Source organism: Balearica regulorum, chromosome 3 (genome assembly GCF_011004875.1).
Source record: "Balearica regulorum gibbericeps isolate bBalReg1 chromosome 3, bBalReg1.pri, whole genome shotgun sequence".
In the NCBI taxonomy this organism is placed as follows: Eukaryota; Metazoa; Chordata; class Aves; order Gruiformes; family Gruidae; genus Balearica; species Balearica regulorum.
In genome coordinates, this window is record NC_046186.1 from 100872355 (window position 1) to 100896012 (window position 23658).

Sequence of the window (23658 nt, forward strand, 5' to 3'; positions counted from 1 at the left end):
AAAACAACCTGTTCCTACTACGCAAATTGTCTGAGATAAAACTTTGTGTCTCTGTGGTGTATGTGCTTGTTTCTCTTTGCTTTTTTGTACGCAAGGTGGTGTTGACAATGTTTAAGATATTGGAACGTGAAGATAAGAGACTCAACTAATCCCATCTGACTGAAGGCACTTTATAGTTTCATCATACCTGCCCCTTCGCTGATTTGAGGTAAATTGACCCTAGAGGAGGTTTTTTCCCTCCATTGCCGTGGGTTGAGAAGTAGGAAACGGGATTGTTTATTTCTATTGCAAGCACAAATGCCTCAGAAGACATGATCTAAAGGCAGTCGGTGCTTCCAAGAGCAATCGGCTTTGATTCCTCTTCGCTTTACAGAAACCGTAGCCACAAAATATACAAATAGCCTGAAAATTGCTATAATTTGCTTTTGGTAGTGTCTCCTACCCACGCTGCCAAAGGGTAAATCATAACACTGGGCATTGGAGAAGCAATTCCTCTGTATTCAGGGGAAGAGTGAAATGATGGGGAGTAGGAAGATGGTGCGTGGATTGAGTTCTGACAGTGTGGCAGGCTGGGCTTTTTGGCGGCAGATGGCATTAAAATGTCAGAGCATTAAAATATGCATGTCAGGAATAGGATTGGGCATGTAAGAGGTAATTATTCCACAGAAAAGTGATATTTCTATGAAACAGATTCTGAGAGGATTTAGGATGGTTGCTGCGGTAATTAGCTGTGTTAGGCTTATCACTCTGTCTTTCAGCCCTGGCAGGAGACTGCCACAACCACTTTAGTTAACAGACTCTCAATTATTTAAATAAAGACAGAAATGAATGAATCTTCCAATCTTGCCTTTCTGATCTGGAAAAGGAAAACCTTCTTTGCTTGGAAAAGGTCTCCAGAAAGTCTCTTTCCAAGTTACTCAAGAGCTGCTCTGAACTGGGTTCCTATTGATCATTTTAGGTGAGAGTATTCTTCCTCAGCTGATGTCCAGCATCTTTGCACCCTTTGCTGTTATAACAGGACCAGCTATTTTCCTGGTCCTTAAAGACAAAAAAAAACCCACTTCCTAAGAATGGTGTTCATATATTTTGCTGTCAGTATTTTGCTAATGTCCGGATTCTGCAATCATGGTAAATCATACAAGCTGGCCAATAAAGCACTATATTAATAGAGAAATGTGTTGGGTTTATCTTATAAAAACAGTGGATAAGCACTGTGTGCTGGGTCCTAGCTGTCAGTGTTCCTGGATGTGTTATTTACACACTATCCAAACAGGCCTACTGAATATTGTAGTAATAGGTGTCTGTGTGTGAAGGTAAAAGCATTCTGTAATATGTTGCCTATAGGTGCAATATCTGCTTTACTTAGTTGCTTACAGATGTTTTTTCTAATGCAACCCACTGAAGGCCATGACTTTGCATCTGAATCTAAAGCAGGTTTTTGGCTGTGAATCCTCATCTCAAATAGACAGCATGGGACAGTTTTGTGTCAGGAACACTTGGCTCCGGTGTCCATTTTTCAGCAGTCTGGCTGTTAAAAAATTCTGTTAATCTGTCCTCCTGGTGCTTAATTCATCCTATGCATTATGATGGCATCTTTAGGGCATCTCCCTAACCCCTTGTTTTGAGCCAGAAGGTCCTGTAGGACGAGGCCAGTGCACTGGCCACGTAACTATCTTCTGGACAAACAAACACGAAAGGCTGATGGGGTCTCCTTCTCCCTACGTTCCCAGCTACTGTGGATGCTCCAAGAGGATCGTACAGGATTCATAATTTGATTTAGGAATTTTTTTACAGCCAGGTCTTGTATTACTTGGTTATGTTTAGTATTAGGATCTCAATCCATTAATTACATATAAAACCTCCCATTATATCCTAAAGCAGGTAGCTTCTAAGCAGATTACTGCATTAGCCTGTGTTACTTTTAACTCAGTGTTCATACTAGTCACTTTTGCTATGAACTATATACATAACTGAAGCTGAGAGCGAAACTTTTCATTGTCCTTTCAACTGTTTGTCTTAAACTGTCTGGTAAGTCCTCCATTGACCAATTTTCCTTTGGTCATCTGTGTACCCTCTCCTTGTTTGCCCAGCAACTTGCACAGAAAGGGCAGTTCAATCACTAAAATAAAACTACCACAGGGAGAAAAGCTGAAGAAATTGGTAACAAGATCTTTGCCTGCTGCCTAGATAATTACACTGAATTCAGGCTCAGATTGCTCGGGCTTGGCTCTTGAAGTTTTTATGGTATATATCAAAGACTGTGATGAAAGCTATCTATCTTTAAGGTGAAGAATGTTTTAAATGTGACTGTGTGAAGCATGTATGTAAATTTGGTGTAAGTTTTGCTGTAATTTTCCTTCCTTTTCTTAGACTTTTCCAAAAAACTGTGTATGTATACTGTAAATAGAGATACCTAGTAAGTATCTTACCCTGCGTTTAGAAATTGTAGGTTCAATATCCTGCTTTTTGATGTGTTTACATAAAACAAATATCTTAACATCGAAATAGGTAGGCTATTTTCACTTAGACATGTACTAGTTACATTAAAATTTTGTCCCAATCATATTTCTCTGGTACATTTTCTAACATCTTATTTGCAGGATTTACATCTAATGAATAGAATTGTAAAAAATGTAGTAGGTTTTGATTGGGGAGGAAAATAGCATTAAGCCATGTTTACATGATACATGATAGAGAATTCTAGACAGCTAAACATTATCATCTTATGCCTCCCTGCTGTCAGTCCCAAATTTTGTGTGAGATTTTTCACAGGTTTTGAGGCTTTTTGCCTAAAAAATGAAAACTGCTCATGAAAGTTACTGAAAATTGCTGAAAATGACATTTTTTGTATCATTGCACCTGAGCTGACTTTTCTATTGCAGTGCTCTAAGTTGTTTCTGTAGCTTGTGTTCTTCTGGTAGCTGCTCTCTCTCTCTCTCTCTGCCTTTTAAAGCAATTTTAATTCTTTAGCATAACCTTTTCCATTCAGTGCATTTAAGGATTTGGAGTTTTGAGGATGATGGGACAAAATTTATTTTGTCGCTTTAAAACATCTATTCATGTTTTCTCTGCCTTTCTGTTTTTCTTATTCTCAGGCAGGTGGGTGTTTTTTCTAGCCTTTATAATTTCTGCCACTTTTAACTTTTGGTTTTGCCCCTTCAACTGGCCTGCTTAGTGCTGTGGTGCCCTTATCTAGCCACTGTCCCAAAACAGTTCTTGGTGGTGATGATAATAAAATCAACAGTAGCAAGGATGGCGAGTAATTCCAGCTAATTACAGTCTGCTTCCTGTCAATCAGCCCTACTCTACATTCTCCTCGGTCTCTTTTCTTAGTTTCCAAAAGTCCATCTCATGAACTCCTGCATAGGTAGCGGGAACAGACGTAGCACTGATGGACAGTGTACGTGACATTGTTGGCTATTCTGGACATCTTTGTTACGTCCCTGCGTTTCCGTGACGTTCTGAGAAGCATTCCTGTGTCCTGATGGAACCTTTCAAAGTTTCTCTAAAAATATCTGTGTTGAGCAACGTATATACATCCAACACATATGGAAACACTGTAAATGTAAACTAGGCTCCATATGGTTTATGCAGGTTGTTCACTGTTACTCAGTGCAGTGGCGTGTTTGGGTGGGATAATGAAGACAAGACCTGCTCATTTTGTGGTGTTTCATGTATTTCTCTCCCTCTTCTCCCCGCCTCCAGGGTACATGTCTTAGTTCCAGTTACAAATTATGAACAATTGGCTTTACCCCTGGAAGGGTGACTTTGAGGATGGTTCTTACTATCCCTGCAATGATAGGTTTAGGTTGTTTACATCCTCCTTGTCATTGTTTTTCTTTTTTTCCCTGGTGGCATAATACGTTTGTAGGCTGTCATTATGCAATGTTTCATATCTATAGATGGCATCTCTATTTTCATACATAGTTACAGAAGTATAATGGGTAATATAATAAGCAATTTCCTCCTTTGGCGGAGTCAAGTACTAGATCATACGACTCAAGTGTCAGGGGAGGACAGGACAGGATTTGGAACTGGATTCTAGGGCAAAACTGCTTGATTTTGTATGGGTTTTTTTTAACTGATTGCTTTTTATACTGTGCAGATAGTCGCTAGCTTAGCTATCTTCAGCAACACGGTACAGTGTGCCCTTGAAACAGCATTGTTATGTTCAGAGAGTGCTCTGTCTTTTCTAACTTTCACAGCTGAGAAACTTCTGTTGTTCCTAGATAGTGCCACAGTGTGATGGTGTGCATCGAACGGTCCAGTTGCCACGGAATACTCTAGTGCATTCTTTCACTACTGTGGGCTACTACTAACACAGGAAAGCTAATGTGCATTCTCTCTACTCTTGCTCTACTAAGCACTAATCAAGTTCAAGGTTTGGGTTCCGTGAGGCTCAGAGACCCAAACGATAAATTGTGAAGATCTAGAAGGTAGACCAGTGTCAGTAACCCTAGTCTTCAAAGGTAGTGAGGCCTTCTACCTGCAGGTTAAAGATGATCTTTTTAGGAATTTATTCTGTCTGGTAATATAGCCCATGGTTTTGTAGTGAGCACCTACCCAAAGTCAGGGCCGTGGTTTCAGTCCGTAGGCAGAGCAATGTTCTCAGACTGTGCTTACTTCATTTCCAAATGCACTTTGAAAAACATATGCACAGTCTCCTTCCATGCCAAACTCCTGTGCTATACTGCACACGTGTTTTTCTCTCTGTGGTGAGTGAATAAACCACAGAATACGGTGGGTTTAGGTTTTTTGTGTTTTGTTGTTTGTTTTTTTTATACAGTACCAGAATGCATTCAGATACTGTAGTGATGGGGATAGAATAAGTGGGTTTATAGAACAAGCAAGAATGTGGCTTGACAAGCACGGACTGTTTCAAATAAAATGCAGAACACTTACCAGTGCCTGAAAATAACTTTGGAACAAACAGAAAACTTTTGAGTATTGTTTTGAATAGATACACTATCCTGGATCACACATGCCATGCAGAGCATAAACAGTATGTTAAGATGACATTCAATGTAACTTTCTTGTCTGTGTGACATAAGTAGAAAGAATGGAATCTGCATTTTTAACCATTACAGTTATGACAAATCTACTTATATTTACCTTTTATCTGACTTAATATGGCTTTCCATGTATCTATTTCATGCAGAAAATGTATGGGAAGCTTCACTGGATCCTATTGAGAGAATGTGAACCAGCTGAACCCTGTTAGATCAGATTGCATACTTTAAAGGTATTTTCCTATGCATTTTAAGAGTGCTTGCAACATGATAATTTATCTACCTTGAAAGCAACTCTCCCTTCCCAAGTATGCAGAAGGAAAGAATATCTTGTTAGAAAAGTCATGAGAAACTTACTAAAAATAATGTTTAGCATCAGTCATATGTCAGCTGAATGGTCTAGAGAATACAGGATTACTAGCTGTGTTCTTCCTAGATGTTCTTTCACCCACAAAGAGATACAGATTTGTATGTTGATAATAATGACACTTTATACTTAAATCACTTTATAATTTCCAGGTGCTGCACAGATTTTAATTAGTGTCTCACCTTGCTTCCAGTCAGCTCATTCTCACTGAGTCAGAACACATTATTCCTTGGTATGCAGTGTTTCAGCATAATCAACCTTCAGCTTGCAAACAGTCTAAAATCTGTTCTTTCTAGTCTACAAGCAGTTCTTAAGACTTATACATGGCAAGGTCACTTGCAGTTGAATAATTATGATATAATTTGAACACATAATTACCATCTGGGCAGTAAAACCATTTCCATCTTTATTGGTCAAATGGCAAATTTCTAAGATATGCTTAATTTTTGTCTCCCCTTCTTGAGCTCTGCTTTAATTTTCATAAATTGAGTCTTGTATTTTAGTTGCATAGGAAGAAAAAGATGCTGAAAAGGAACAAAAAGCATGGTAGTTTTTTCCTTTCTGCAGTTCATTTCCATGTAGACTTCTTCTCATGATCTTTTCTCCACTTCTGCAAACCTGCTGATGAAGACAAGAAGTAGGGTGCTTGCAAATGGTGCCAGCACAGTTAGCTAGATCCTTGTCTGCGTTTGCTTTGAAGCATATGTGTTCAATCACTTAGCTATTAGATGAAGCTGATCACAATGCAGTGCAGTAGGGGTTAAAACTTGGAGTCTATATAAAATGGTTTTGGGAGTTTTAGTCATGTTTCATCTGTTGTTAATGTCAGAATCATGATAACTTAAGAAAGCCTAGAATTTGAAGGTGAACGTGTCAAGCAATTGTTTTCTTATTATAATAGAGCTCTTGGTCGTGTTTGACAACTTGAATATTTTGCATACTTGATCATCTCTTGCCAGCAGCAAACATAAATAAGAGATACTGATTCGTGCCTACCTTTGGACTGGTCAAGTGCTGTCAGTAAAACATTCTTTTCATTCCTCTTGGCCCTCTTTCTCTCTCACGCATGCATGCAAGGATCCACATGGAGTTAGCTGAGTTAGCCTTGCTGCGCTCCTTAGTCCTCTAATAAGCCCAGTACAGCGATACCTGGCAGCAAGCTATTAAGTGTTCCTCAGAAATGGAACCAGGGTAGCATTGTAAAATGCTGCCCAGGGCTTACTGGTTTCCTGCCAAAGCGTGAGCTATGGTGAGTGTTGAGCTAGGGATGCTGGATATCATGTTGAGGATGATAGAACTGCACTGTGCAACTCATGATATTGTCCTAGTTTCTGACCTTTCCAAGAGGCACAGATGGGGTAGTTTAATACTTAGTGCTGGATCAGTCTGTGTGATTTAGATTTGGTGACTGGTAATCCTAAGGGAGTTTGGATTTTGAGAGAATCCTCCAGGCATAGTAACTAAGAGACACATTTGCAGCATGGAAAATGTCGGGAAAAATACCGTGTCTGTGCAGTCCAGGAGCCTGTGGGAAACTGAAAACTACTCACTTGAAAAGAGGGTGGATATATAAATGGAAAGCTTCGTGGATCACTTAAAAAGGTTTGGGCTCTACGTGTTATTTAAGTACATGCCTGATGTGAAGCATGTACGTACTGTCCCAATTAAGCAAGATGGGTCTGTGCCTCACATGGGATCAGGAGAGTTAAAATATGCCATTCCTATGTGATTACATCACTTGCCTTGTCTTGTTTATTCACGTAATGGCTTTCAGGGCCAATAACAGCAGAACAGTGTTTGTACCAGAATAATTTTGTCTGAACTGGCAAAATGTTAAACCTGAGTAGCATTATCAGCTAGAAAATTCTGAAACATGGAGAGGACCGGCTTGTCTTACATGTCAAGCACTCTGTACAGGCTGCTGCCTGACATTGGATACTATCTGCAGCCAGTCTTCCTCAGTCTCACATGGCTGTGTGGTATCATTGATCCTTACAGGGTTATGTACAGAAAAGATAAGATACAGAAAAAGGTTCTTTGCTGCTTTATTTCTTGCTATGAGGAATGTGGAAAGACACTTTCTTAATTGCTGAATCTCAATGACTAGACTTTCAGTGGTACTGAAATAATGCTGAAATATTGATTTTTAGTATTGCACTTCAATTTTAACTAAAACAGGGCTGGAGTGGATCAGTTGCTGTTAATAGATTACACAGTAAACAGGTGATGCAGTCCAATTCTTTATCTTCTTTGCACCCAGTGCAAAAACCCCCAAGAGGCAGGAATCAAGCCTGCATGGCTTAAGACTTCTCTGCCTGTTTTCCAGAAGACTAACATAAAATAAGCAATGTATTTGTGTCATACTGCCAACCAGGCTCTTTCCTGCAATGGTCCAAGTGGTGGTAGAGTTGTCAGGCACCAGTGGTTGGTACTTTTGTTTTCCTTTTCCTCTCTCTTGAATAGTGGCTTTGACCTGTATTTCCTTTGTCTTTGAAGCACACAGGAAGTATTTGATATATGTTTGGTTCACAAAACCAAAGATTGGTCATAAAGACATTTTCTTAATAATCTTACCTTTCAAAAATTCTGAGTTCAAATGGAACAGCATGGTGGTGGCTTGTATTGCTATTCTCCTTTAGAAAGTGAAAAAGCATCACAAAGGTGGCTGAAGGTAGAAGATGGGGAAGAACGTCCTTGCTATTGATTTAAACTACCTACTCAGCAAAACAAGAGCCATAGAAATCACGGCTAGGCTTCCTTCACAGAATGTGCTCATATTTAATATTGAACTCTATTAACAAGGGTAAAAAATGTTGTATGATAGCTAAGACCAGGTTTTCTTGCTCAGTTATAGCTGGCAAAGAAAAATATCTATCCTGTGCAAAGATCCGGTTGATCAAACGGGTTATCATTGTTAAGAAATGCATATTTCAGAACTAGAATTAGGTCTAAAACTCAATTTACACTTTAAATTTTGCCTGCATTCACTTTTGTCCATTCTTTGTTCTTGTCACATTAGGAGCTAAAAGCCACCTCCTGTTCTGAATGGCAGCAGCCCTGCCTGAAATCCCCAACCTTCTGCCTGCAGTGGACGCTTTAAAGTTTTAACACCGACTGTTAGAGCTGGCTTTATGTCCCCTATAGCTTTAAAGGGATGTTGGAGCTTGCTTAAATGAGTCTGTGGTGGGATGCTTTGGCTTCCAAGCCAGGCAGGAGCAGAAGAGCCATTGCCTATTGGGATCTCAGGAGTAGCCCCAGCAGCTTGTGGTTTCCAGCTCAGAGGAGAGGTGATGAGGGAGCGAGGGAACAACGGCTGTCCGAGAGGGATTACCTCAGGAGGCTGTGTCATATGCTCAGCTTATCCCATAAAGGCACAGAAAAGAGTCTGAGAGAGAAACAGTGTTTGTATGTTTGTTCTTTAAATAAAATTTGAGCTTAACACCAACACCTCACAGCTTGGCTGCAAATTAGTACTGTGCATGTGCTCAGAAAAGGATTTAACTGGCAGGCTTGATGTTAAGGACTGCAGTTTGGTTTGCACTGTATTTTCTTGATGGTTTCTCCACCTTATGGACATAATTACTTCTCAGTCAATATGCAAGTGAAAATACCAGTAGATCATGGAAGCATAGTAAGAGTTCTCATACAGGAATGCTTAGAAGATTAAAACTGGACAGCCAGGTCATGATCACATATGGCTATTCTGCCCATCATATAAGGCAAGAAAATCATTGTATCTTGCATGTGGTGTCATGTTTTTAAAATAAAGACTTTTTAATGTAGGAAGCATTGTTTTTAACATTAAAATGGAAATTCTTTAATGTGTATGCTCCAGAAATTGAACAAACTGAAAGAACATTCAAATTGGAAAAAATATCTGTCAAGTTCACTCTGCTAAATCCAATCTCCAAACTAAGTTAGTGGTGAAAAAGTTTATTTTTGTCTAGCTGCTCTGCTAAATGTATGCTCTGCTTAATGAACCCCACCCCTGCATCCACAAAACGTGCAAGCATCCAGCTGAAGCATTTATGTGAATACATGCAGAAAAAGAAATATAAACATACAATTATTGAATACTTTTTTTCTCTTGAAATAACAATGAGTTGTAGCATCGTCTCTAACTATGGAAAACTCAAGAAATCTTTCTGATTCTTCTCAAATTTTGAAAAGGTTTTGATTTGGCTAATTTTAGGGGTAGAACAGAGGAGGCTTAGTGCAAAAGGTACTCAGCATTGAAAACAAGCACAGAACGCAGCTCCCTATCCGTCTGATACTGATGAAGAAAATTTTGCTGCCAATAAAAGAAAATATGGTCTGCCTTCTCCTCTTGGGAGAAAATAAGCTGATCTTACTTATCACTGTCCAAGAAATCCAGTGCTCACCTTGGTAGAATTTTAGTGCATATACATCGACAGAACACTTGCATTTTCCCTTTGTCTTAGGAATAACCTAGCAATCTGAACTAATGATTTGTGTATCTGGTGAAATGTTCATAGCCATCAATCATCATTCATGTTTTTCAGTCAGCATTACTGTTACTGTCTCTACGCTAGTGAATCAGCTCTAAACTTTCACATTACTGTATTTAATTTATTTTCAATGGTGTTAAAGTGTACAGGATAGAATGGAGACTGAGGCAATCATAGAAGAATTATCTTTTAGGTCAGATGGTAATGAAGAGAGGGGCTGTTGTTGTGGGACTGGGGGCTATTTATAGAAGAAGGTGATAAATGCCAGGGCGGCTAGGATCACTAAAAATCAAATGGGCAAGCAAGTAAAAATGAAAGTTTCATTTTATGGCCACTCAACTTCACATTAATTCTACTGAACATCAGTAAACAGTACTGTAGAGATGGATCATTGTTATCAGTCTCTGCAGTGGTGCTGTTAAACATTTGCAATGTAAATGGAAGATGTTCCAGGACATTGTCAGCACACTTGACCCCAGACAATTGTATCTGACTTTTTGGTATGCAAGAATTGTGTCCATATGGCTATGCTCTGCCACTGTATGAGCTCATAATTGAGAATAATGTGTTTTAGGTAAAAGCTGGGGGAGAATGGGACACTCCTCCTTAACTCCTCCTGGCCAAGCATTTCAAGTCTACTTCAGGGCAAACAGTCAAATCACTGGTGAGGGTGCACCTGAAGTTCAGGTTCCTATTTGTTGCCTCTTAGCTTTTGATCTCAGCCAGGAGCTGATGGATGCCTAGGAGCCATGTAAATGCCGTACCCCCACATCCTTCCTTCTGAAGTGACCCATCTGTGAAAGGGAAAAGTGCTCCTAGAGGCAGGGGCTGTCTCAGCTTGGAGTCAGAAAGCATTGGATGATGTTGTTCTGCTTGTAGCTCTCCAAGTTGAGTGATACCTGTGTGAGCAGTGATTTGTGACAGGGAGAAGCCATTTTCCAGTTGGGGACCAGGTTCTGCTAGATGGTGGAAAATCAACAGCCGCAAGCAGTGATGGCCCACTGCCTCCCAGTTGAGGCTGGAGTCAAGGACGAGTGTTCCACCTCCATTCAGTGTTACCCATGGTTTGCGGGTGTCTGATACTCTCCCAGGTGTGGAGCTTGCAGCCCTGGGAGGTACTTGCACCCTGTTGCTGGAGGTATGAGTTATTGAATACTGAAGCAGTTTAAATGCTTCATTCAGTATTTGGGGAATAATCCAAACAGTTTCAGAGCTACACCATAGCTATCCTGCCGTGATGTTCTTTGTATTACTGTTCAGACTTTAACTGACGGATTTGGTTTTAGTTGAGGTTTTTTCAGGGAAAACATACCAGTTTGGTGTTGCTGTTTCGATTTAACTGTTTGAAGCTACGTGCTATTCCTTAGCTGGTTAGCCCCAAGTACTAAGGATGATGCAAGCACAAGCTGCTCTTTCACAGCCTGTTCCCAGGCACCACTGGGAATTTGTTGGGCACTTCCCAGGCTGGGTGGGTTTTCTTGCTTCTGCTTGATTCCCCCCATTTTGGAAGAAAGAAAAGGAGTTTGTTTTGCTTTTTACAGTCTGTTGAAATCTCAAGAGGCAGAAAATAGGAAAAACAATCACTGGTGACCCAACATGTAAACCAGATGCTTCTTTGAACACCTTTCACAGAACTTCATGAAGGCACACTGACTGGAATGCTGCTGGCAGTCTTAATGGTCTTTAACTTGTTTTCTACTTTTTCTGGCCTACATTTGTACTTCCAAGTTAAAACCAGTTTTGTTGATTCATCAATTTGGGGCTTTTTGTGAAGATCAATGCAGAGAAATCATTCTTTCATCAATCGTTATTTGTTCTTTTTCTCTCTATCATACGGACTACACTTAGAGAACTGGACAGATATACATCTAAGTGTTGTAGGAGGATAAGAAGATTTATGGTACATTTTCTACTTACCTTTCTGTGATACCCTAACTGATGTTTTTTCCCTGACAGGCTTTTACCATTCCTTTTCCCTTGAGCGTGCACCTTTTCTTTTCTTTTTTCGCCCCCTTTCTTTCCCCTTCTTACATCTATGTTTAAATTTCTGGCTGTTGCTACACTATTTCTTACTCATGTATTACCTTTGCAGTGGGATAATTTGTTGCTGTATGTTTAAAACTTAGTGGTTTGTTTAGCTTTGGTCCCCTGTCGCTGTTGACTTCACAGGAACTGACATTTCCCACGTAAGTTTTTATCTGGATTGAACCATGTTCCCAACTGGTGTTAGGAGAGAGTGTCTATGCTTTCTTTACAAATGAGAAAAAAATAAGATCATTGTTATTGAAAGGTGCTGCTTCAATAAAAGTAAATATTTTGTTTCACTCTGCTTGATTAAATTTGATATCCATTCTCACTTATATAACAATTAGGCAACATTGATTTGGGCTAATAAATAGGGATTGTACTCTACAGCAGAGGGGGTTTAACTCTGCTGGTGTTTGAAGGGTTTTTGACACAGACTGGAGAGTGTATAAAAGTTCTTTAGTTTGGAAGGTGCTGTGTAATCTTAAGTCATCCCAGCTTTGCCTAGACATCCCAATGCCTTGGCTGATTTTATAAATGGTCTTTTCCCAGAACTGCAGACTGCATTTTACAAGAAATGTGAACTCAAGAGAGGTGAGTGAATTACTCAGGCTAGAATAATGTCAGAAGTCCTAACTCTTTAACTTGTGCATGTGCAACTTGGAGGAATATGTAATGCTACTCAATATTTAAGCAGATACATTGATTGTCATCAAGCTTCCTGCAATATTTAAGCAATGTCTCTTCTATATTTCTTCTTTTCATTAATTACATGCCTTCACTTTGTTTCAGAGATGATTTGAAGTATGCTTTGTTGACGTTAGTTTATAATCTGAAGGTTGTAATGCTAACTGAGTCTTCACTGACTTTGCAACTTTGAATCTCAAACATTATTCTGATCTCACAAAAAATTGTATTTCTGATGTACCCAGGTGAAAGTCTTCCAACGCCTTGGCTTCTGCTTGTCTATAGAACTGTACGGCCCAGTGAGGCAAAGGTATTGCATGGTGTGGTGAAACTGCTGTGTGGTCCGTGGATACTAACAAAGTCCTTTGCCATGCATGGGTAGGCAGTGATATATAAATGCAAAAGAATCATCAAGCTCTCCGCAAAGGGATCTGTGAAGATTAAACAGTCTTTTCTGTTACCTAGCAAATTGCAGAGGGCTGTTTAACTTTATCACCTTGTCTCTAAGCAAAAATATTTTAATAAGGAAAATAATATAGCTTCTATTGTAGTGACTACATTTCATGCACTCCTTTGGCAGAGACATGCTGGAAAAGGTAGCTGTTAAGTGCATGGCAATGAGTATATTTTAAACATCTGAATCCACAATGCAGATGGATCTGCGTTTTGTCTGATGTACCTGGCATGCAAAGATTAGCAGGCTGGCTAAATAGCTTGTGCTTACACCTATGGAATTTAAAGCGCCTTTCTAAGAGGGGGGGAGAAAAGGTAGTACTTTATTCTTGGCATGGTAAAAGCAACAAATGGCACGTACTTAACAGGTTTTTGCTAACTGAACCACAAATAGTTCAATATATGTAGACACATGCACAGGAAGAATTGGTCTCTGTTGCTTTAGCTGTAGTTGAAAACTACTGTAAAATGTGCTGTTGTGAATGCACACTTAAGACAAGAGGGGAGATGGCAAGGGAAGAGATTTGCTGCAAAGGGTTTATTTGTGTGGGAAAATTATGCCTATTCAGCCTCCGGTGCAGATTTGCAGAGCTCTGAATTTTGAGCTGGGCCCTCCAATGTAAGAATCAGGAGAAGTAAAGAAAATGAGAAAAAAAGTAATTCTTTTGTGGCGTTGCTTATGCATTTTGTGTAATGATTCTTTAGGGCACAGTGAGCAATTCCTGGTGCAGAAAGCAGGACTGGGATCTCTGCGTTTGTCTGGGTAATGCTGTAGCCACAGACTTGTTTTTTCTTGCATATTCACTCTCTGAATCTCATTTTCTTTTCTGCCTGGTGGCAGTCTGGTAACAGACAGCTGGAGCACTCTTCTGGGAGACAAGATATGTCGGTCTCCTTGGCAAAGAGCCTGACCTCTACTGTTTTACAAGCAAAGAGTGACAGTGCTATTAATAGATCCCTCCTCCAGCCAGGTTTTCAAAGGAGTATAGCCTGATTGCTGTGCTTCGTGCTGAGCTTAGATATTACCAGCACATGGTAGGTGTATTGTGAGTATCGGGAATGAATTGGGCCCCTGGGGGCAATTAAGTTCAGAACAGCTTCAGGGAGCTCTGCAAACCGTACATGGGAGGAGGCACCTGCTTCCCAGCTCCAGCAGCCAGCTGGGGACACAGCCCCCTTCTGTAGGCACGTAACTCTATATGTTATTGCCAAAACATCCTAGGCTCCTACTGTCAGCAAAAAAGTTGGGGCCCTGGTTTGAACTTAGTGATTTAACCAGTCTTTTGGTTCTTTGGTCATCTGGAACCTCTCCTATTTCCATTGCGATCAAAGATGATTGACTGGTAGTTGTGCGTTTGACTGGAAACAGGTGGTAGGAAGGGTTTCTTTTTTTCCCTAGATGTGGCTGGGAGAAAACTAAACATAGCAGTCCATCAGTAATGAAACTTTTTCTATTAAAAGGAAGTATTATGATTTAGATTAAAATTTCATTTGAAATAAATGAATCTCTTTGAAAACATGAGCTTCCTTGGAAGAGTGAATTCAAAATGATTTGTTCAATATTCCCCAGTTATCTGCCCTTTGACATACGGACTTGGCTTGGATCATTTTTGGTGTTGAATGCAAGGGAAGAAAAACACGTTAAACACTTGTCATTTTTTTTAGTAGGAAAGTGCACACTCAGTCTTTGGGAAACATGATCACAACTAGAAAGTGAACCAAAATTCAGGTCATATTTGTAAAGCTGAGTGTTCTTGCATATGAATATTCTCATTAATGCTTTGTAACCCAAATGGATTTAATTCCTCATTAAACATTTTTGTGGTAATTTAACAAGGCTTGCCTGGAGCCAGCATTAGCTTCAGTATTTTAAAGGGTCTGCATTTTTCAAGGTCTCTCTAAACATCACGTTAAGCTGGTGAGGTGAGAGAATCTTAGAGCTTAAAAAAGCTTTGCCAACAACCCAGCAAAATTGTTAGACCGTGTAAAAAAATTGAGTTTCACAGTAAGAACAAGGCTTACCTCTCCTAATGGCAATTTTGTCAAATGGTATTCCAAATACCTCTGGTTATTTTTTTTATTTCAGGTGCAAATACGTGGGGCTCAGCCTTCAAAAAGTCTTGTTTACAGGAGATGTTTCTGTGTTAAAACACGTTTATTCCTGTAGGACCCAGTCTTGCAAAGACTTACAGGTTTGCTTTACTTATGCACTCTGCATAGCTCCATCCAAGTCAGTGAAAGCTTGAACTAACAAAACAGGGATCGTCAGAGCTCACCCACGAGTAAGAATTTGCAGACCTGGGCCTGCAATCTTTTTGTTATCCAGTAGAGAAAAAGTTTGAAATCAATGGTCTAAGGGCAGAAAAAGAAAAAAAGAGTATTTAAAAATAAATAAATAAAGAAGCACAACCCCAGTTCTACAGGGAATTCACCTCTGGTTCTCACCCTATGTCCTGCCACACTTTTCAATTCAATTAAATCTCTTTTGTGGTGACAATCCTTGAGATAATTTAGAAGCAAAATGAATGCTAACTTGCCTGTTTAAGTTTATCCTCAAAATTGTTCAGACTCACGTTGAGCACTGATTTCATAACTAATGATGAAGAACTTTTTATTGACTTAAAGGGTCAAATTCTCCAGGCATAATGCATATATATATGTCCACAAATGGACACCATCACTGTACAGAACCTCAAGCAATTTCTGTTGTTGGGATGTAAGATGGAAGACTTTTAACTTTTACTGTGCTGGCTCTGTAACTGTCCAACTCAAAACAGTATGGTTAACCCCTGAATGCTTTGAAATTTAGAGAGGCATTGAAATTGTGAACATCGTACGTTCCCTGAAATAAACCACAAACAACTCATAAATTAATTTTATTTACAAGAAGTTTGCCATTACAAAATTAACATTTAAAAAAAAAAATTACATTTCACTTGTTTCTGGATAAGACATTCTAAGACCAATAGCTAAGGAGAAGGGAAGAAAAATCACGGATAGCATGCATCTTGCTGTATGGCCTTACTTCAGGAAGAAATTTAAGCACATGTTGAAGAAAGCCTCTGGACAGAACAGCATTTAAACAGGTGCTTTACTTGCACTTACTTCAAGATTTAAATATGTTTAAAATTACATGCACGTGGAAGTAAGAGCAATGTATTGAAGTCTCAAGGAATAAAAGCCCTTCAGAGTGATTCTTAACTGGTTGCAAATGCTCCTCTTAGTGGTTTTCTGAAGTTATCAGGATAAAAACTTTATAATGTAGATGTCATTAGAAGAAAAATGTGTTTTCCAAGGGAATGATTGTCAGATCTCTTATGATTGTTCTGTAGATTACCACTTCAAGAAAACTAACAAAATGGTTATTGGATTTAAAAGTTATTCTCTGTAAGTAAATGTCACTTTTAAATACCTCAGCTATTATGTTTGTGTTTGTATTACTTTAGGGATTTAAATGGTACCATTTACATATTTTATCCAATTCTCTAATGTTCACTTTCTGAGTTAAAATTAAGACAAGTTGTGTAAACGGAACAGCTTGCTGGCTGTAGATGAGCTGATTTAAGCTACTGTAAGTGGGACTAAAAGTAAGGCACTTGGTTTTTCAGAAGACACATACACAGTTATGCTTTGTTTGTGAAAGTAACATGTTTAATAGCGTATAAGTTTTAGTTTGAAATTAAAACAGAGTCTATGGAAATATGGTAAAGGCTGACAGAATCTTTGCCTCGGAAGGGGAAGGCTAAGAATGCATGTTTAGTCGTGTCAGGTGTATGATCAAAAATTTTTTACTATATAACATTCTCTCAATAGTGATCTGTATTTGTGTGCCTCAAATGCCCCCCTAATGCTTTGAGCTATTTAATCTACACAGAGTTCTCTTCTCCCTTCTCTCCAACACGCACAACTTTTTCTTCTGGCAACGTGAAATGCCTTTCCTTGTTGTCATTAAGAGAGATCTAGCCAGTCTAGGAATGGTTGGCAAAGCCTGTCCTGTGGCTTTCACGAGTTCCTCTTTGACAGCCTGCCTAGAAGTCTTCTCTGTTCTTTCACCCTCAAATTTCACCTTTGAAGTTTTGGCAGGGATTGCCTTTTGATCCCCTAAGTTGATGTGTTGGGGTTTTTTTTTAAATACTCACTTAGCCTACATTTTTTGATACTAAGCATCTTCCACAGGTCTAATCTTCCTGTCTGTAATTTTTGTGGATTGTAAGGGGGACCAGCATTACTCATCCCTCTAAAATAACCTGTAGGGGAATGACCATCCTCAAGTCTACTTGCCTTAACGTCCTTTTCTCTTTGCAAAATACTTTGTTGCTTTACTTCATTTATCCATCTTTGGCTCACTGACCACAGAATAATTGTTTTCTTTTTCTGTGAGTATGTGACTTAAGATAAAGTTGTTGCACATTGGTGCCACGTTTTTCAGCTAAGTCGGCCTTCCTTGTGCATCTATGGTAAATGTGTAATCTGCTTACGAGCTGTTAAGAAATTCTGCTATGAGGGTGTTCCTTTGAGTTGTGTTAGTCTGCCATAAGGACCTATGATTACTTTTGTGTGCTAATAGTCCCTGAATGGGGGGTTTTGAGCTTCTCTGTGGATTTTCTGTGATTAGAGATGGAAATAGTCTTAAAAACTGCGTGGAAGCTTAAAATTGAGATATTTACGTAATGCTATTCTGCACACGGCGCAGCAGATCAGTGTGCTCTACAGCAATCTCTTCATTTGTGTAAACCCTGAGTTTCTAACTGCAGTACGGAAGGACTTGTAGTATTGGTAAGAAGGAAAAAATTGGGGAAGCATGCAGTTACAGAAAACATGAAATTGTAGTAGCCATTGCCCCTTAATCTCTGTCTCTCCCTGCTTCCGTCCTTCATTTCTCACGGATTTTGTTAGAGAACTGGAGGACAAAACAACTTTCCTAATGTACTGTAAGAGGCTCCTTTTCTTCTCCATCCTGCCAGGGAGGGCAGTGAGCGGAGGGGCTGCATGGGGCTTCTACTGGCTGGGTTTAAACCACAACAAATGGTTAGTTACAACAAAACATGTGTCGTGTCATAAATAATAATACAGAAGTAACATGTTTCTTCTATCTTCTGGCTTAATTATACTATTCACTGGTTTATTCTGCCTCACACTTCAGTGTAAATATAGCTTTCTGTAATCAAATGAGTACTTTCCTGTGTAAACACAGAGGGAAGGTATTGAGAAATTAGATTCTAAACTACCACAATGCTCAAAAAGAAGCAAAATGCATTTTTGTAACGATGAGGACTCTTGTGATTCTTTTGCAAGACAGTTTTGGTTATATCGGAGAGCACAAAGTGGCCTTTGCAGAGCCAGGATCTGGCCTGGCTGCACACCGAATTGCCTGTTGCTTGTACGCCAGCCTGCCAATCTAAGAGTGTAAGCACAAGAACATGACGTGGAAATGATGTGTGTGGGTGATGAGGTAGCAATTTTTTTTTCCCCTGATGTGTTCTGTAATGTAATAGTAGATTTTTCACAATTTTTTCTGCGTAAAAAAACCCCCCAGGAACACACAGAATTGCTCTTCATGCTGCTTGAGAGAAAGGACTCAACACCCATCAGTCCTTTATACTTTAAAATTGCCAGTGGGAATGCCCTGACAAGGGAAGTCAAGACCACACAGTCTGGGGGCGGTTAGTGCCCTTGTGACAAAAAATGGCAGCCAGCCTTCGTTCTGTTTTCTTATGGCAGCCAGCAGGGAAGGAGAGAGGTGTTGCTTTCTGCTTTCCCTTTCTCCTGCAGGCAAGGAGGCAAACTCTCTACAGTACTGGAGGGGAAGGATGAAGTGTTAGTAAAGATTACGTGACTCCTCCTGGCTTCAGTCCTTCTTCAGACAGTTCTTCACAAAGATAGCGCAAGTGAATTTTCAGTTCCACAACTGCCATGGGCCTCACTAGGAGCTAAAACGTCACTGACCTTGAACAGACATCAGTTATGAGTTATTGCTGCTCAGTTGTGTAGCTGCTGTTGTTAAACACTAAAAAATCAGAAAATAGCCTATTTTTCTCTGCACAGTAATCTGAAAGCCATTTGGGCCAACCTAAACTGAGCTGTGATTGCAAAGGAACAAGCTGGTGCTGCTGGGACATTCCTGGCGATGCCAGTGCCGGGGCGGGGGATGCCTGTGCTGACAAGATGGCTGGTGCTTACACAACAGCTCTGTCACAGTGCAGGAAAGGGACTGTACGGAAACCCAGAGCCACTTCTGCAGTAAAAACTACTTTTTGTGCCATGGATTTAACCCAGGACTCTTTGAGGTCAGGAGAAGGGTTTACTTAGGGCTTAGAGTAGGGTCTCCATCACAGAGCTGTGTGTCTTCGATGGCGTCTCGATTACAGTAAATGTATGACAGAGAGTGGCGGGGCTGGAATGTCTTGTTTTGGGCTCCTCTGGGTGAAAGTCTGGGAAACAAGGTACCACCGTGCTCGCAGGGCCGCAGGGGCATGGAGCTGCTGCTCTCAGGGTTGCAGTTTCTCAGCTGCAGCCAGCCCTCCTCCAGCCAGCCCGTGAGGGGAATGGTAATGACAATGGGCCCTGCCTAAAAAATAAAACGATCGGCCTTTAAAAAGGGGGAGGGAAGGTGTTGGGAAAGTATGTCGTAGAAGGGGCTGAGCTGCTTTGGTCTTTCATTTCTGCAGTCCTTTGCATAGAAGGAATTGGTCCGAAGCAGCGGGGTCTGTGGCTCTGCTCTCTTCACTGTCCATGCCAGAGCCCTGCAAGGCATCCCCTGCTTACAGACCGTGACGATGGACCTCTCTGCCATGGGACTAATTGGTTGCAAGCGTCTGTTATTGCCACGCTGTTCCTCTATATATGTGATAAGATGACCCCTGAGAAAAATATAGGAAGGAGAGAGAGAAAAAAAACACAACATAAATAAAAGCTATTGATCTTAATTTCTATTTATTTTCATATGCTTAGTAAAAAGCACACTTATACTGAAAATCACTATAAATGTAATCAGATGTTCCCTGTAGCAGGTTGAAGTAAAAAGGTGTATTGATGTTATGCTTAGAGAGAATTTGGAGCATTTGACAGTTGTTTTCTTAATGACTTTTCTGATTACCTTTTAATTACTCTTATAATTTTATTTTACCCCATTACTGTATTTTTGTACTTCCTAAGATTAGGAATAAAGCACTATGTTAATCTCCCTTTTAAATTTTTAAGCTAGTGTTTATCTCTGAATATAAAACCTGATAACCAGAGATAAAAATTTCACTGCAAAAAACTTCCTTTAATTATCTTAGCAAGTAGGAATAGTCTCAAATATGAGTACAGCGTGTCATGTCATAGGAGTGACAGCTGAGGAGAACTGTCACCAGCACTTCTCATATACTGCATCTCCTTGCTGGTACCCGTGAGCTGGATGGTGACTCCGTTGCCTGATGAGCTTCTTCAAAGGGTTGACAGAAATACGCGACTTTTTCAGATAAAGGCTGGCCAGTGGCCATGCCTTACTCAGAAAACGCCAGGAGTGGATGTAGCTCTCTAGGCAGGCAGGAAGTGAAGTGACCCAGAAAACTGTGTCAGCTTTCAGAGACCCATTGCTTCAGGTATTTTTACTGAACGAGCACTGCTTTCTGGACGCTTAAAAGCATCAATTAAAGGCTAAGGTTCTGACTCCTGGATTCAGTTTAAATACAGAATATAATTGCATGCAGGGTGCTTCATATAGGTTTTGGGTGGTTTTTTGATACATGTGCTCTGAAGATCATTAGGCAGATGTGATCCTGAGAGTATAATATGAGAACCAGATAGGAAATACTTTCAGTTCATATAATTCTTAATGAAAGATTTAAAAAGAAAGAAACTACAAGCTTTTAAAAATAAAACACATTTGCATGTGTCTACTTTTCTGACAAATGGAAAACATTCTATGGGTTATGACTATATATGACTTTATATAATGTTTTAAATTTTTTAAAGTCTTATAATTTCAATTTACATGAAGATTACATGTAATTTCTGTGTAAATAAGTTGTATTGGGAGCAGCCCTGAGGAGAAGGACTTGAGAGAGAAGGACTGGGGGCCCCAGTACAGGAGAGACATGGAGCTGCTGGAGCAAGTCCAGAGGAGGGCCACGAAGCTGATCGGAGGGCTGGAGCACCTCTCCTATGAGGACAGGCTGAGAGAGTTGGGGTTGTTCAGCCTGGAGAAGAGAAGGCTCCAGGGAGACCTTAGTAGCAGCCTTCCAGTACCTAAAGGCGCCTACAGGAAAGATGGTGAGGGACTGTTTATGAGGGAGTGTAGTGACAGGACAAGGGGTAATGGGTTTAAGCTGAAGGAGGGCAGATTTAGATTAGGTATTAGGAAGATTAGATACTAGGAAGCAATTCTTTACTGTTAGAATGGTGAGGTTCTGGAACAGGTTGCCCAGAGAGGTTGTGGATGCCCCCTCCCTGGAAGTGTTGAAGGCCAGATTGGATGGGGCTTTGGGCAACCTGGTCTAGTGGAGGGTGTCCCTGCCCATGGTAGGGGAGTTGGAACTAGATGATCTTTGAGGTCCCTTCCAACCCAAACCATTCTATGACTTACAACTACTGCAGTTTAAAAAACCTGATTGTTTGTCTTTTGCAATTTTGAGAATATAGTTTATGCTATACGTTTGCCTAATGCAGAGTTCCCGTAACCGCAAAATTGTCTTTTTGCCAAATGGTATACGTACATATTTCATGAAGTGGTCTACAGCTTTGCAGAAACTAGGGCAAGCTCTGTAAATAATGAATGTCAGGTAATTATTCAAATTCTTTTTTTATGCCACAAAATAACAAATTTGTTCTGTAGTGGATGTTTTTCTGTGAAATCTCTAATAACGTTGCTTATCTGCCGTTTTACCCACAGGTACATTTATGTTCCCATGGGAGGATCTCAGTCCAGTCTGCTGGGAACACTCTTTTCCACAGCCCTCACTTTTGCCTTTGTAAGCTATTGGCACGGAGGACAGAGTTATCTGTGGTACTGGGGCGCACTTAACTGGCTTGGAGTAATTGTGGAAAACGGCGTCAAGAGGATACTTTCTATTTCACTTATTCAAGATTTAATTGTAAGTTGAATCTCTCTTCATTTTGTGTTCTTGTTTCCTGGCTCCATGCTCATCTGAAGATCCTGGTTACTAGTTTGGTTTAATGTAGATTAAAAGGCATGGATAACAGAGTTAGCATACCCTTGCCCACCCTCCACTATTTGAGGTAAACAATATAACTAGAATTTTGCAAAATATCAGCAAAGCAGACACAGAAATATGCATGGTTTTAAAAGCTTCCTCTGCAGTCCTAATGTAAGGAACTGCTTGTCGCATTGTATATAGCTGAACAGAAGGCCAGTTTAACATTTGTATTCTGATTTCGCTCAGGATGGCCTTAAAATATTCATCTTCACTAAAATTAGGAGTGTATATTTCTAACCATGTGTTTCCTGGATGAATGTGTGTGTAGCAGCTGCTTGCATCTGGGAACAAGCTTACGCTGGGAAATCTTATGCCACTAAAGAGCAGAGTAAAGAAAATACTATTTTGCTTTGAAGACCTCCGATATTTTCACTTATACTTTTGACCTTCATGCTGTCATTTCCAAATGACAAAATATTCTTTCGCGTGCAATCATATGTAAAAAGTGCTATTTTAATTTTGATGGTCAATTTAGTCTGCAGGTTTGCTCACTATTAAATCCCAGATATTCTAATAACTGTTTGTAAGAATAAATAATTCCTATGTCTTGCTTCCTTAGTGAAAAGTGCACAGAATTCACACTTCTATATAACATTGTGGTGGTGGTGGTGACTGACTCTGCAGCTGATTAAGTCCTGATGCTCAAGTAATTATGCTTGTTGTCCATCCCACCCATCTCAGTTTTCACTGTTGTTGCATCCCATGTGTGGCAACTGATACAGCTAAGTAATTTAGTAGCCAATAACAGCCAGTGCTGCCTTATATCATCCAGCTGTCCATCACTGCGGATTCAGTGACAGTCTGGAAACAGCTTTTTTCCTTCATAGAGAATGAGTTTATCAGATCCATTAATCCTCCCTCTAGGGTGAAACTGAGCTTCACATCTGACCGGCTGCATACGTTTGTCTCTGGACTGGAAGACAACATAGTTTTTTTAGGCATTCAGTTATATGAGGAAATAGAAGTGTAGGGGCTTTTTGTGTTTGATGTCACTGTATTAGAAACTTTAAAAGAACTCTTAAGGAATTAAGTTCTTAAATACCATAGAAATGACAAGGATGTGGCATTATGAAGGTGGGGTTATATGCATTGTATTAATTTCTAACACGTAATTCTGATTATAGTTAACCAATGCTGGCCGTAGGGGTTTTTTTGTATAAATTAACTCCGTAATAATGAACCAAGTGCATGTTACCCCTTTCCTCTCCTTCGTTTTCATCCAGAGTTTTTAAAGCCTTATCCAATGTCTTCCATGTCTCGCTTGTTTTCCATTTCTGTTTGGAAACATGGCTGTAGACCTTCCTTAGAAGACACTTCCACATCTTTCCCTGAAATATTTCTGAAGCCAGCATTTTTAATACAAATAGTTTTGTTATCTGAATTAGTGCGTTAGGCAGATCTTGTTGCATGTGGTTATTATCATGCTTTGCCTTGTGCCTTGAAGGTTT

General features: G+C 39.9%; 1 protein-coding gene across 1 annotated transcript in view; it reads left to right on the forward strand.

Annotated features, from left to right (window-relative positions):
- HHAT (hedgehog acyltransferase) overlaps window positions 1–23658 on the forward strand; it is a 160271-nt gene that overhangs the window by 55969 nt on the left and 80644 nt on the right. Inside the window, 1 exon segment of the mRNA XM_075749183.1 lies at window positions 21886–22087. Within this exon segment, the coding sequence (XP_075605298.1) occupies window positions 21886–22087 (202 nt within the window).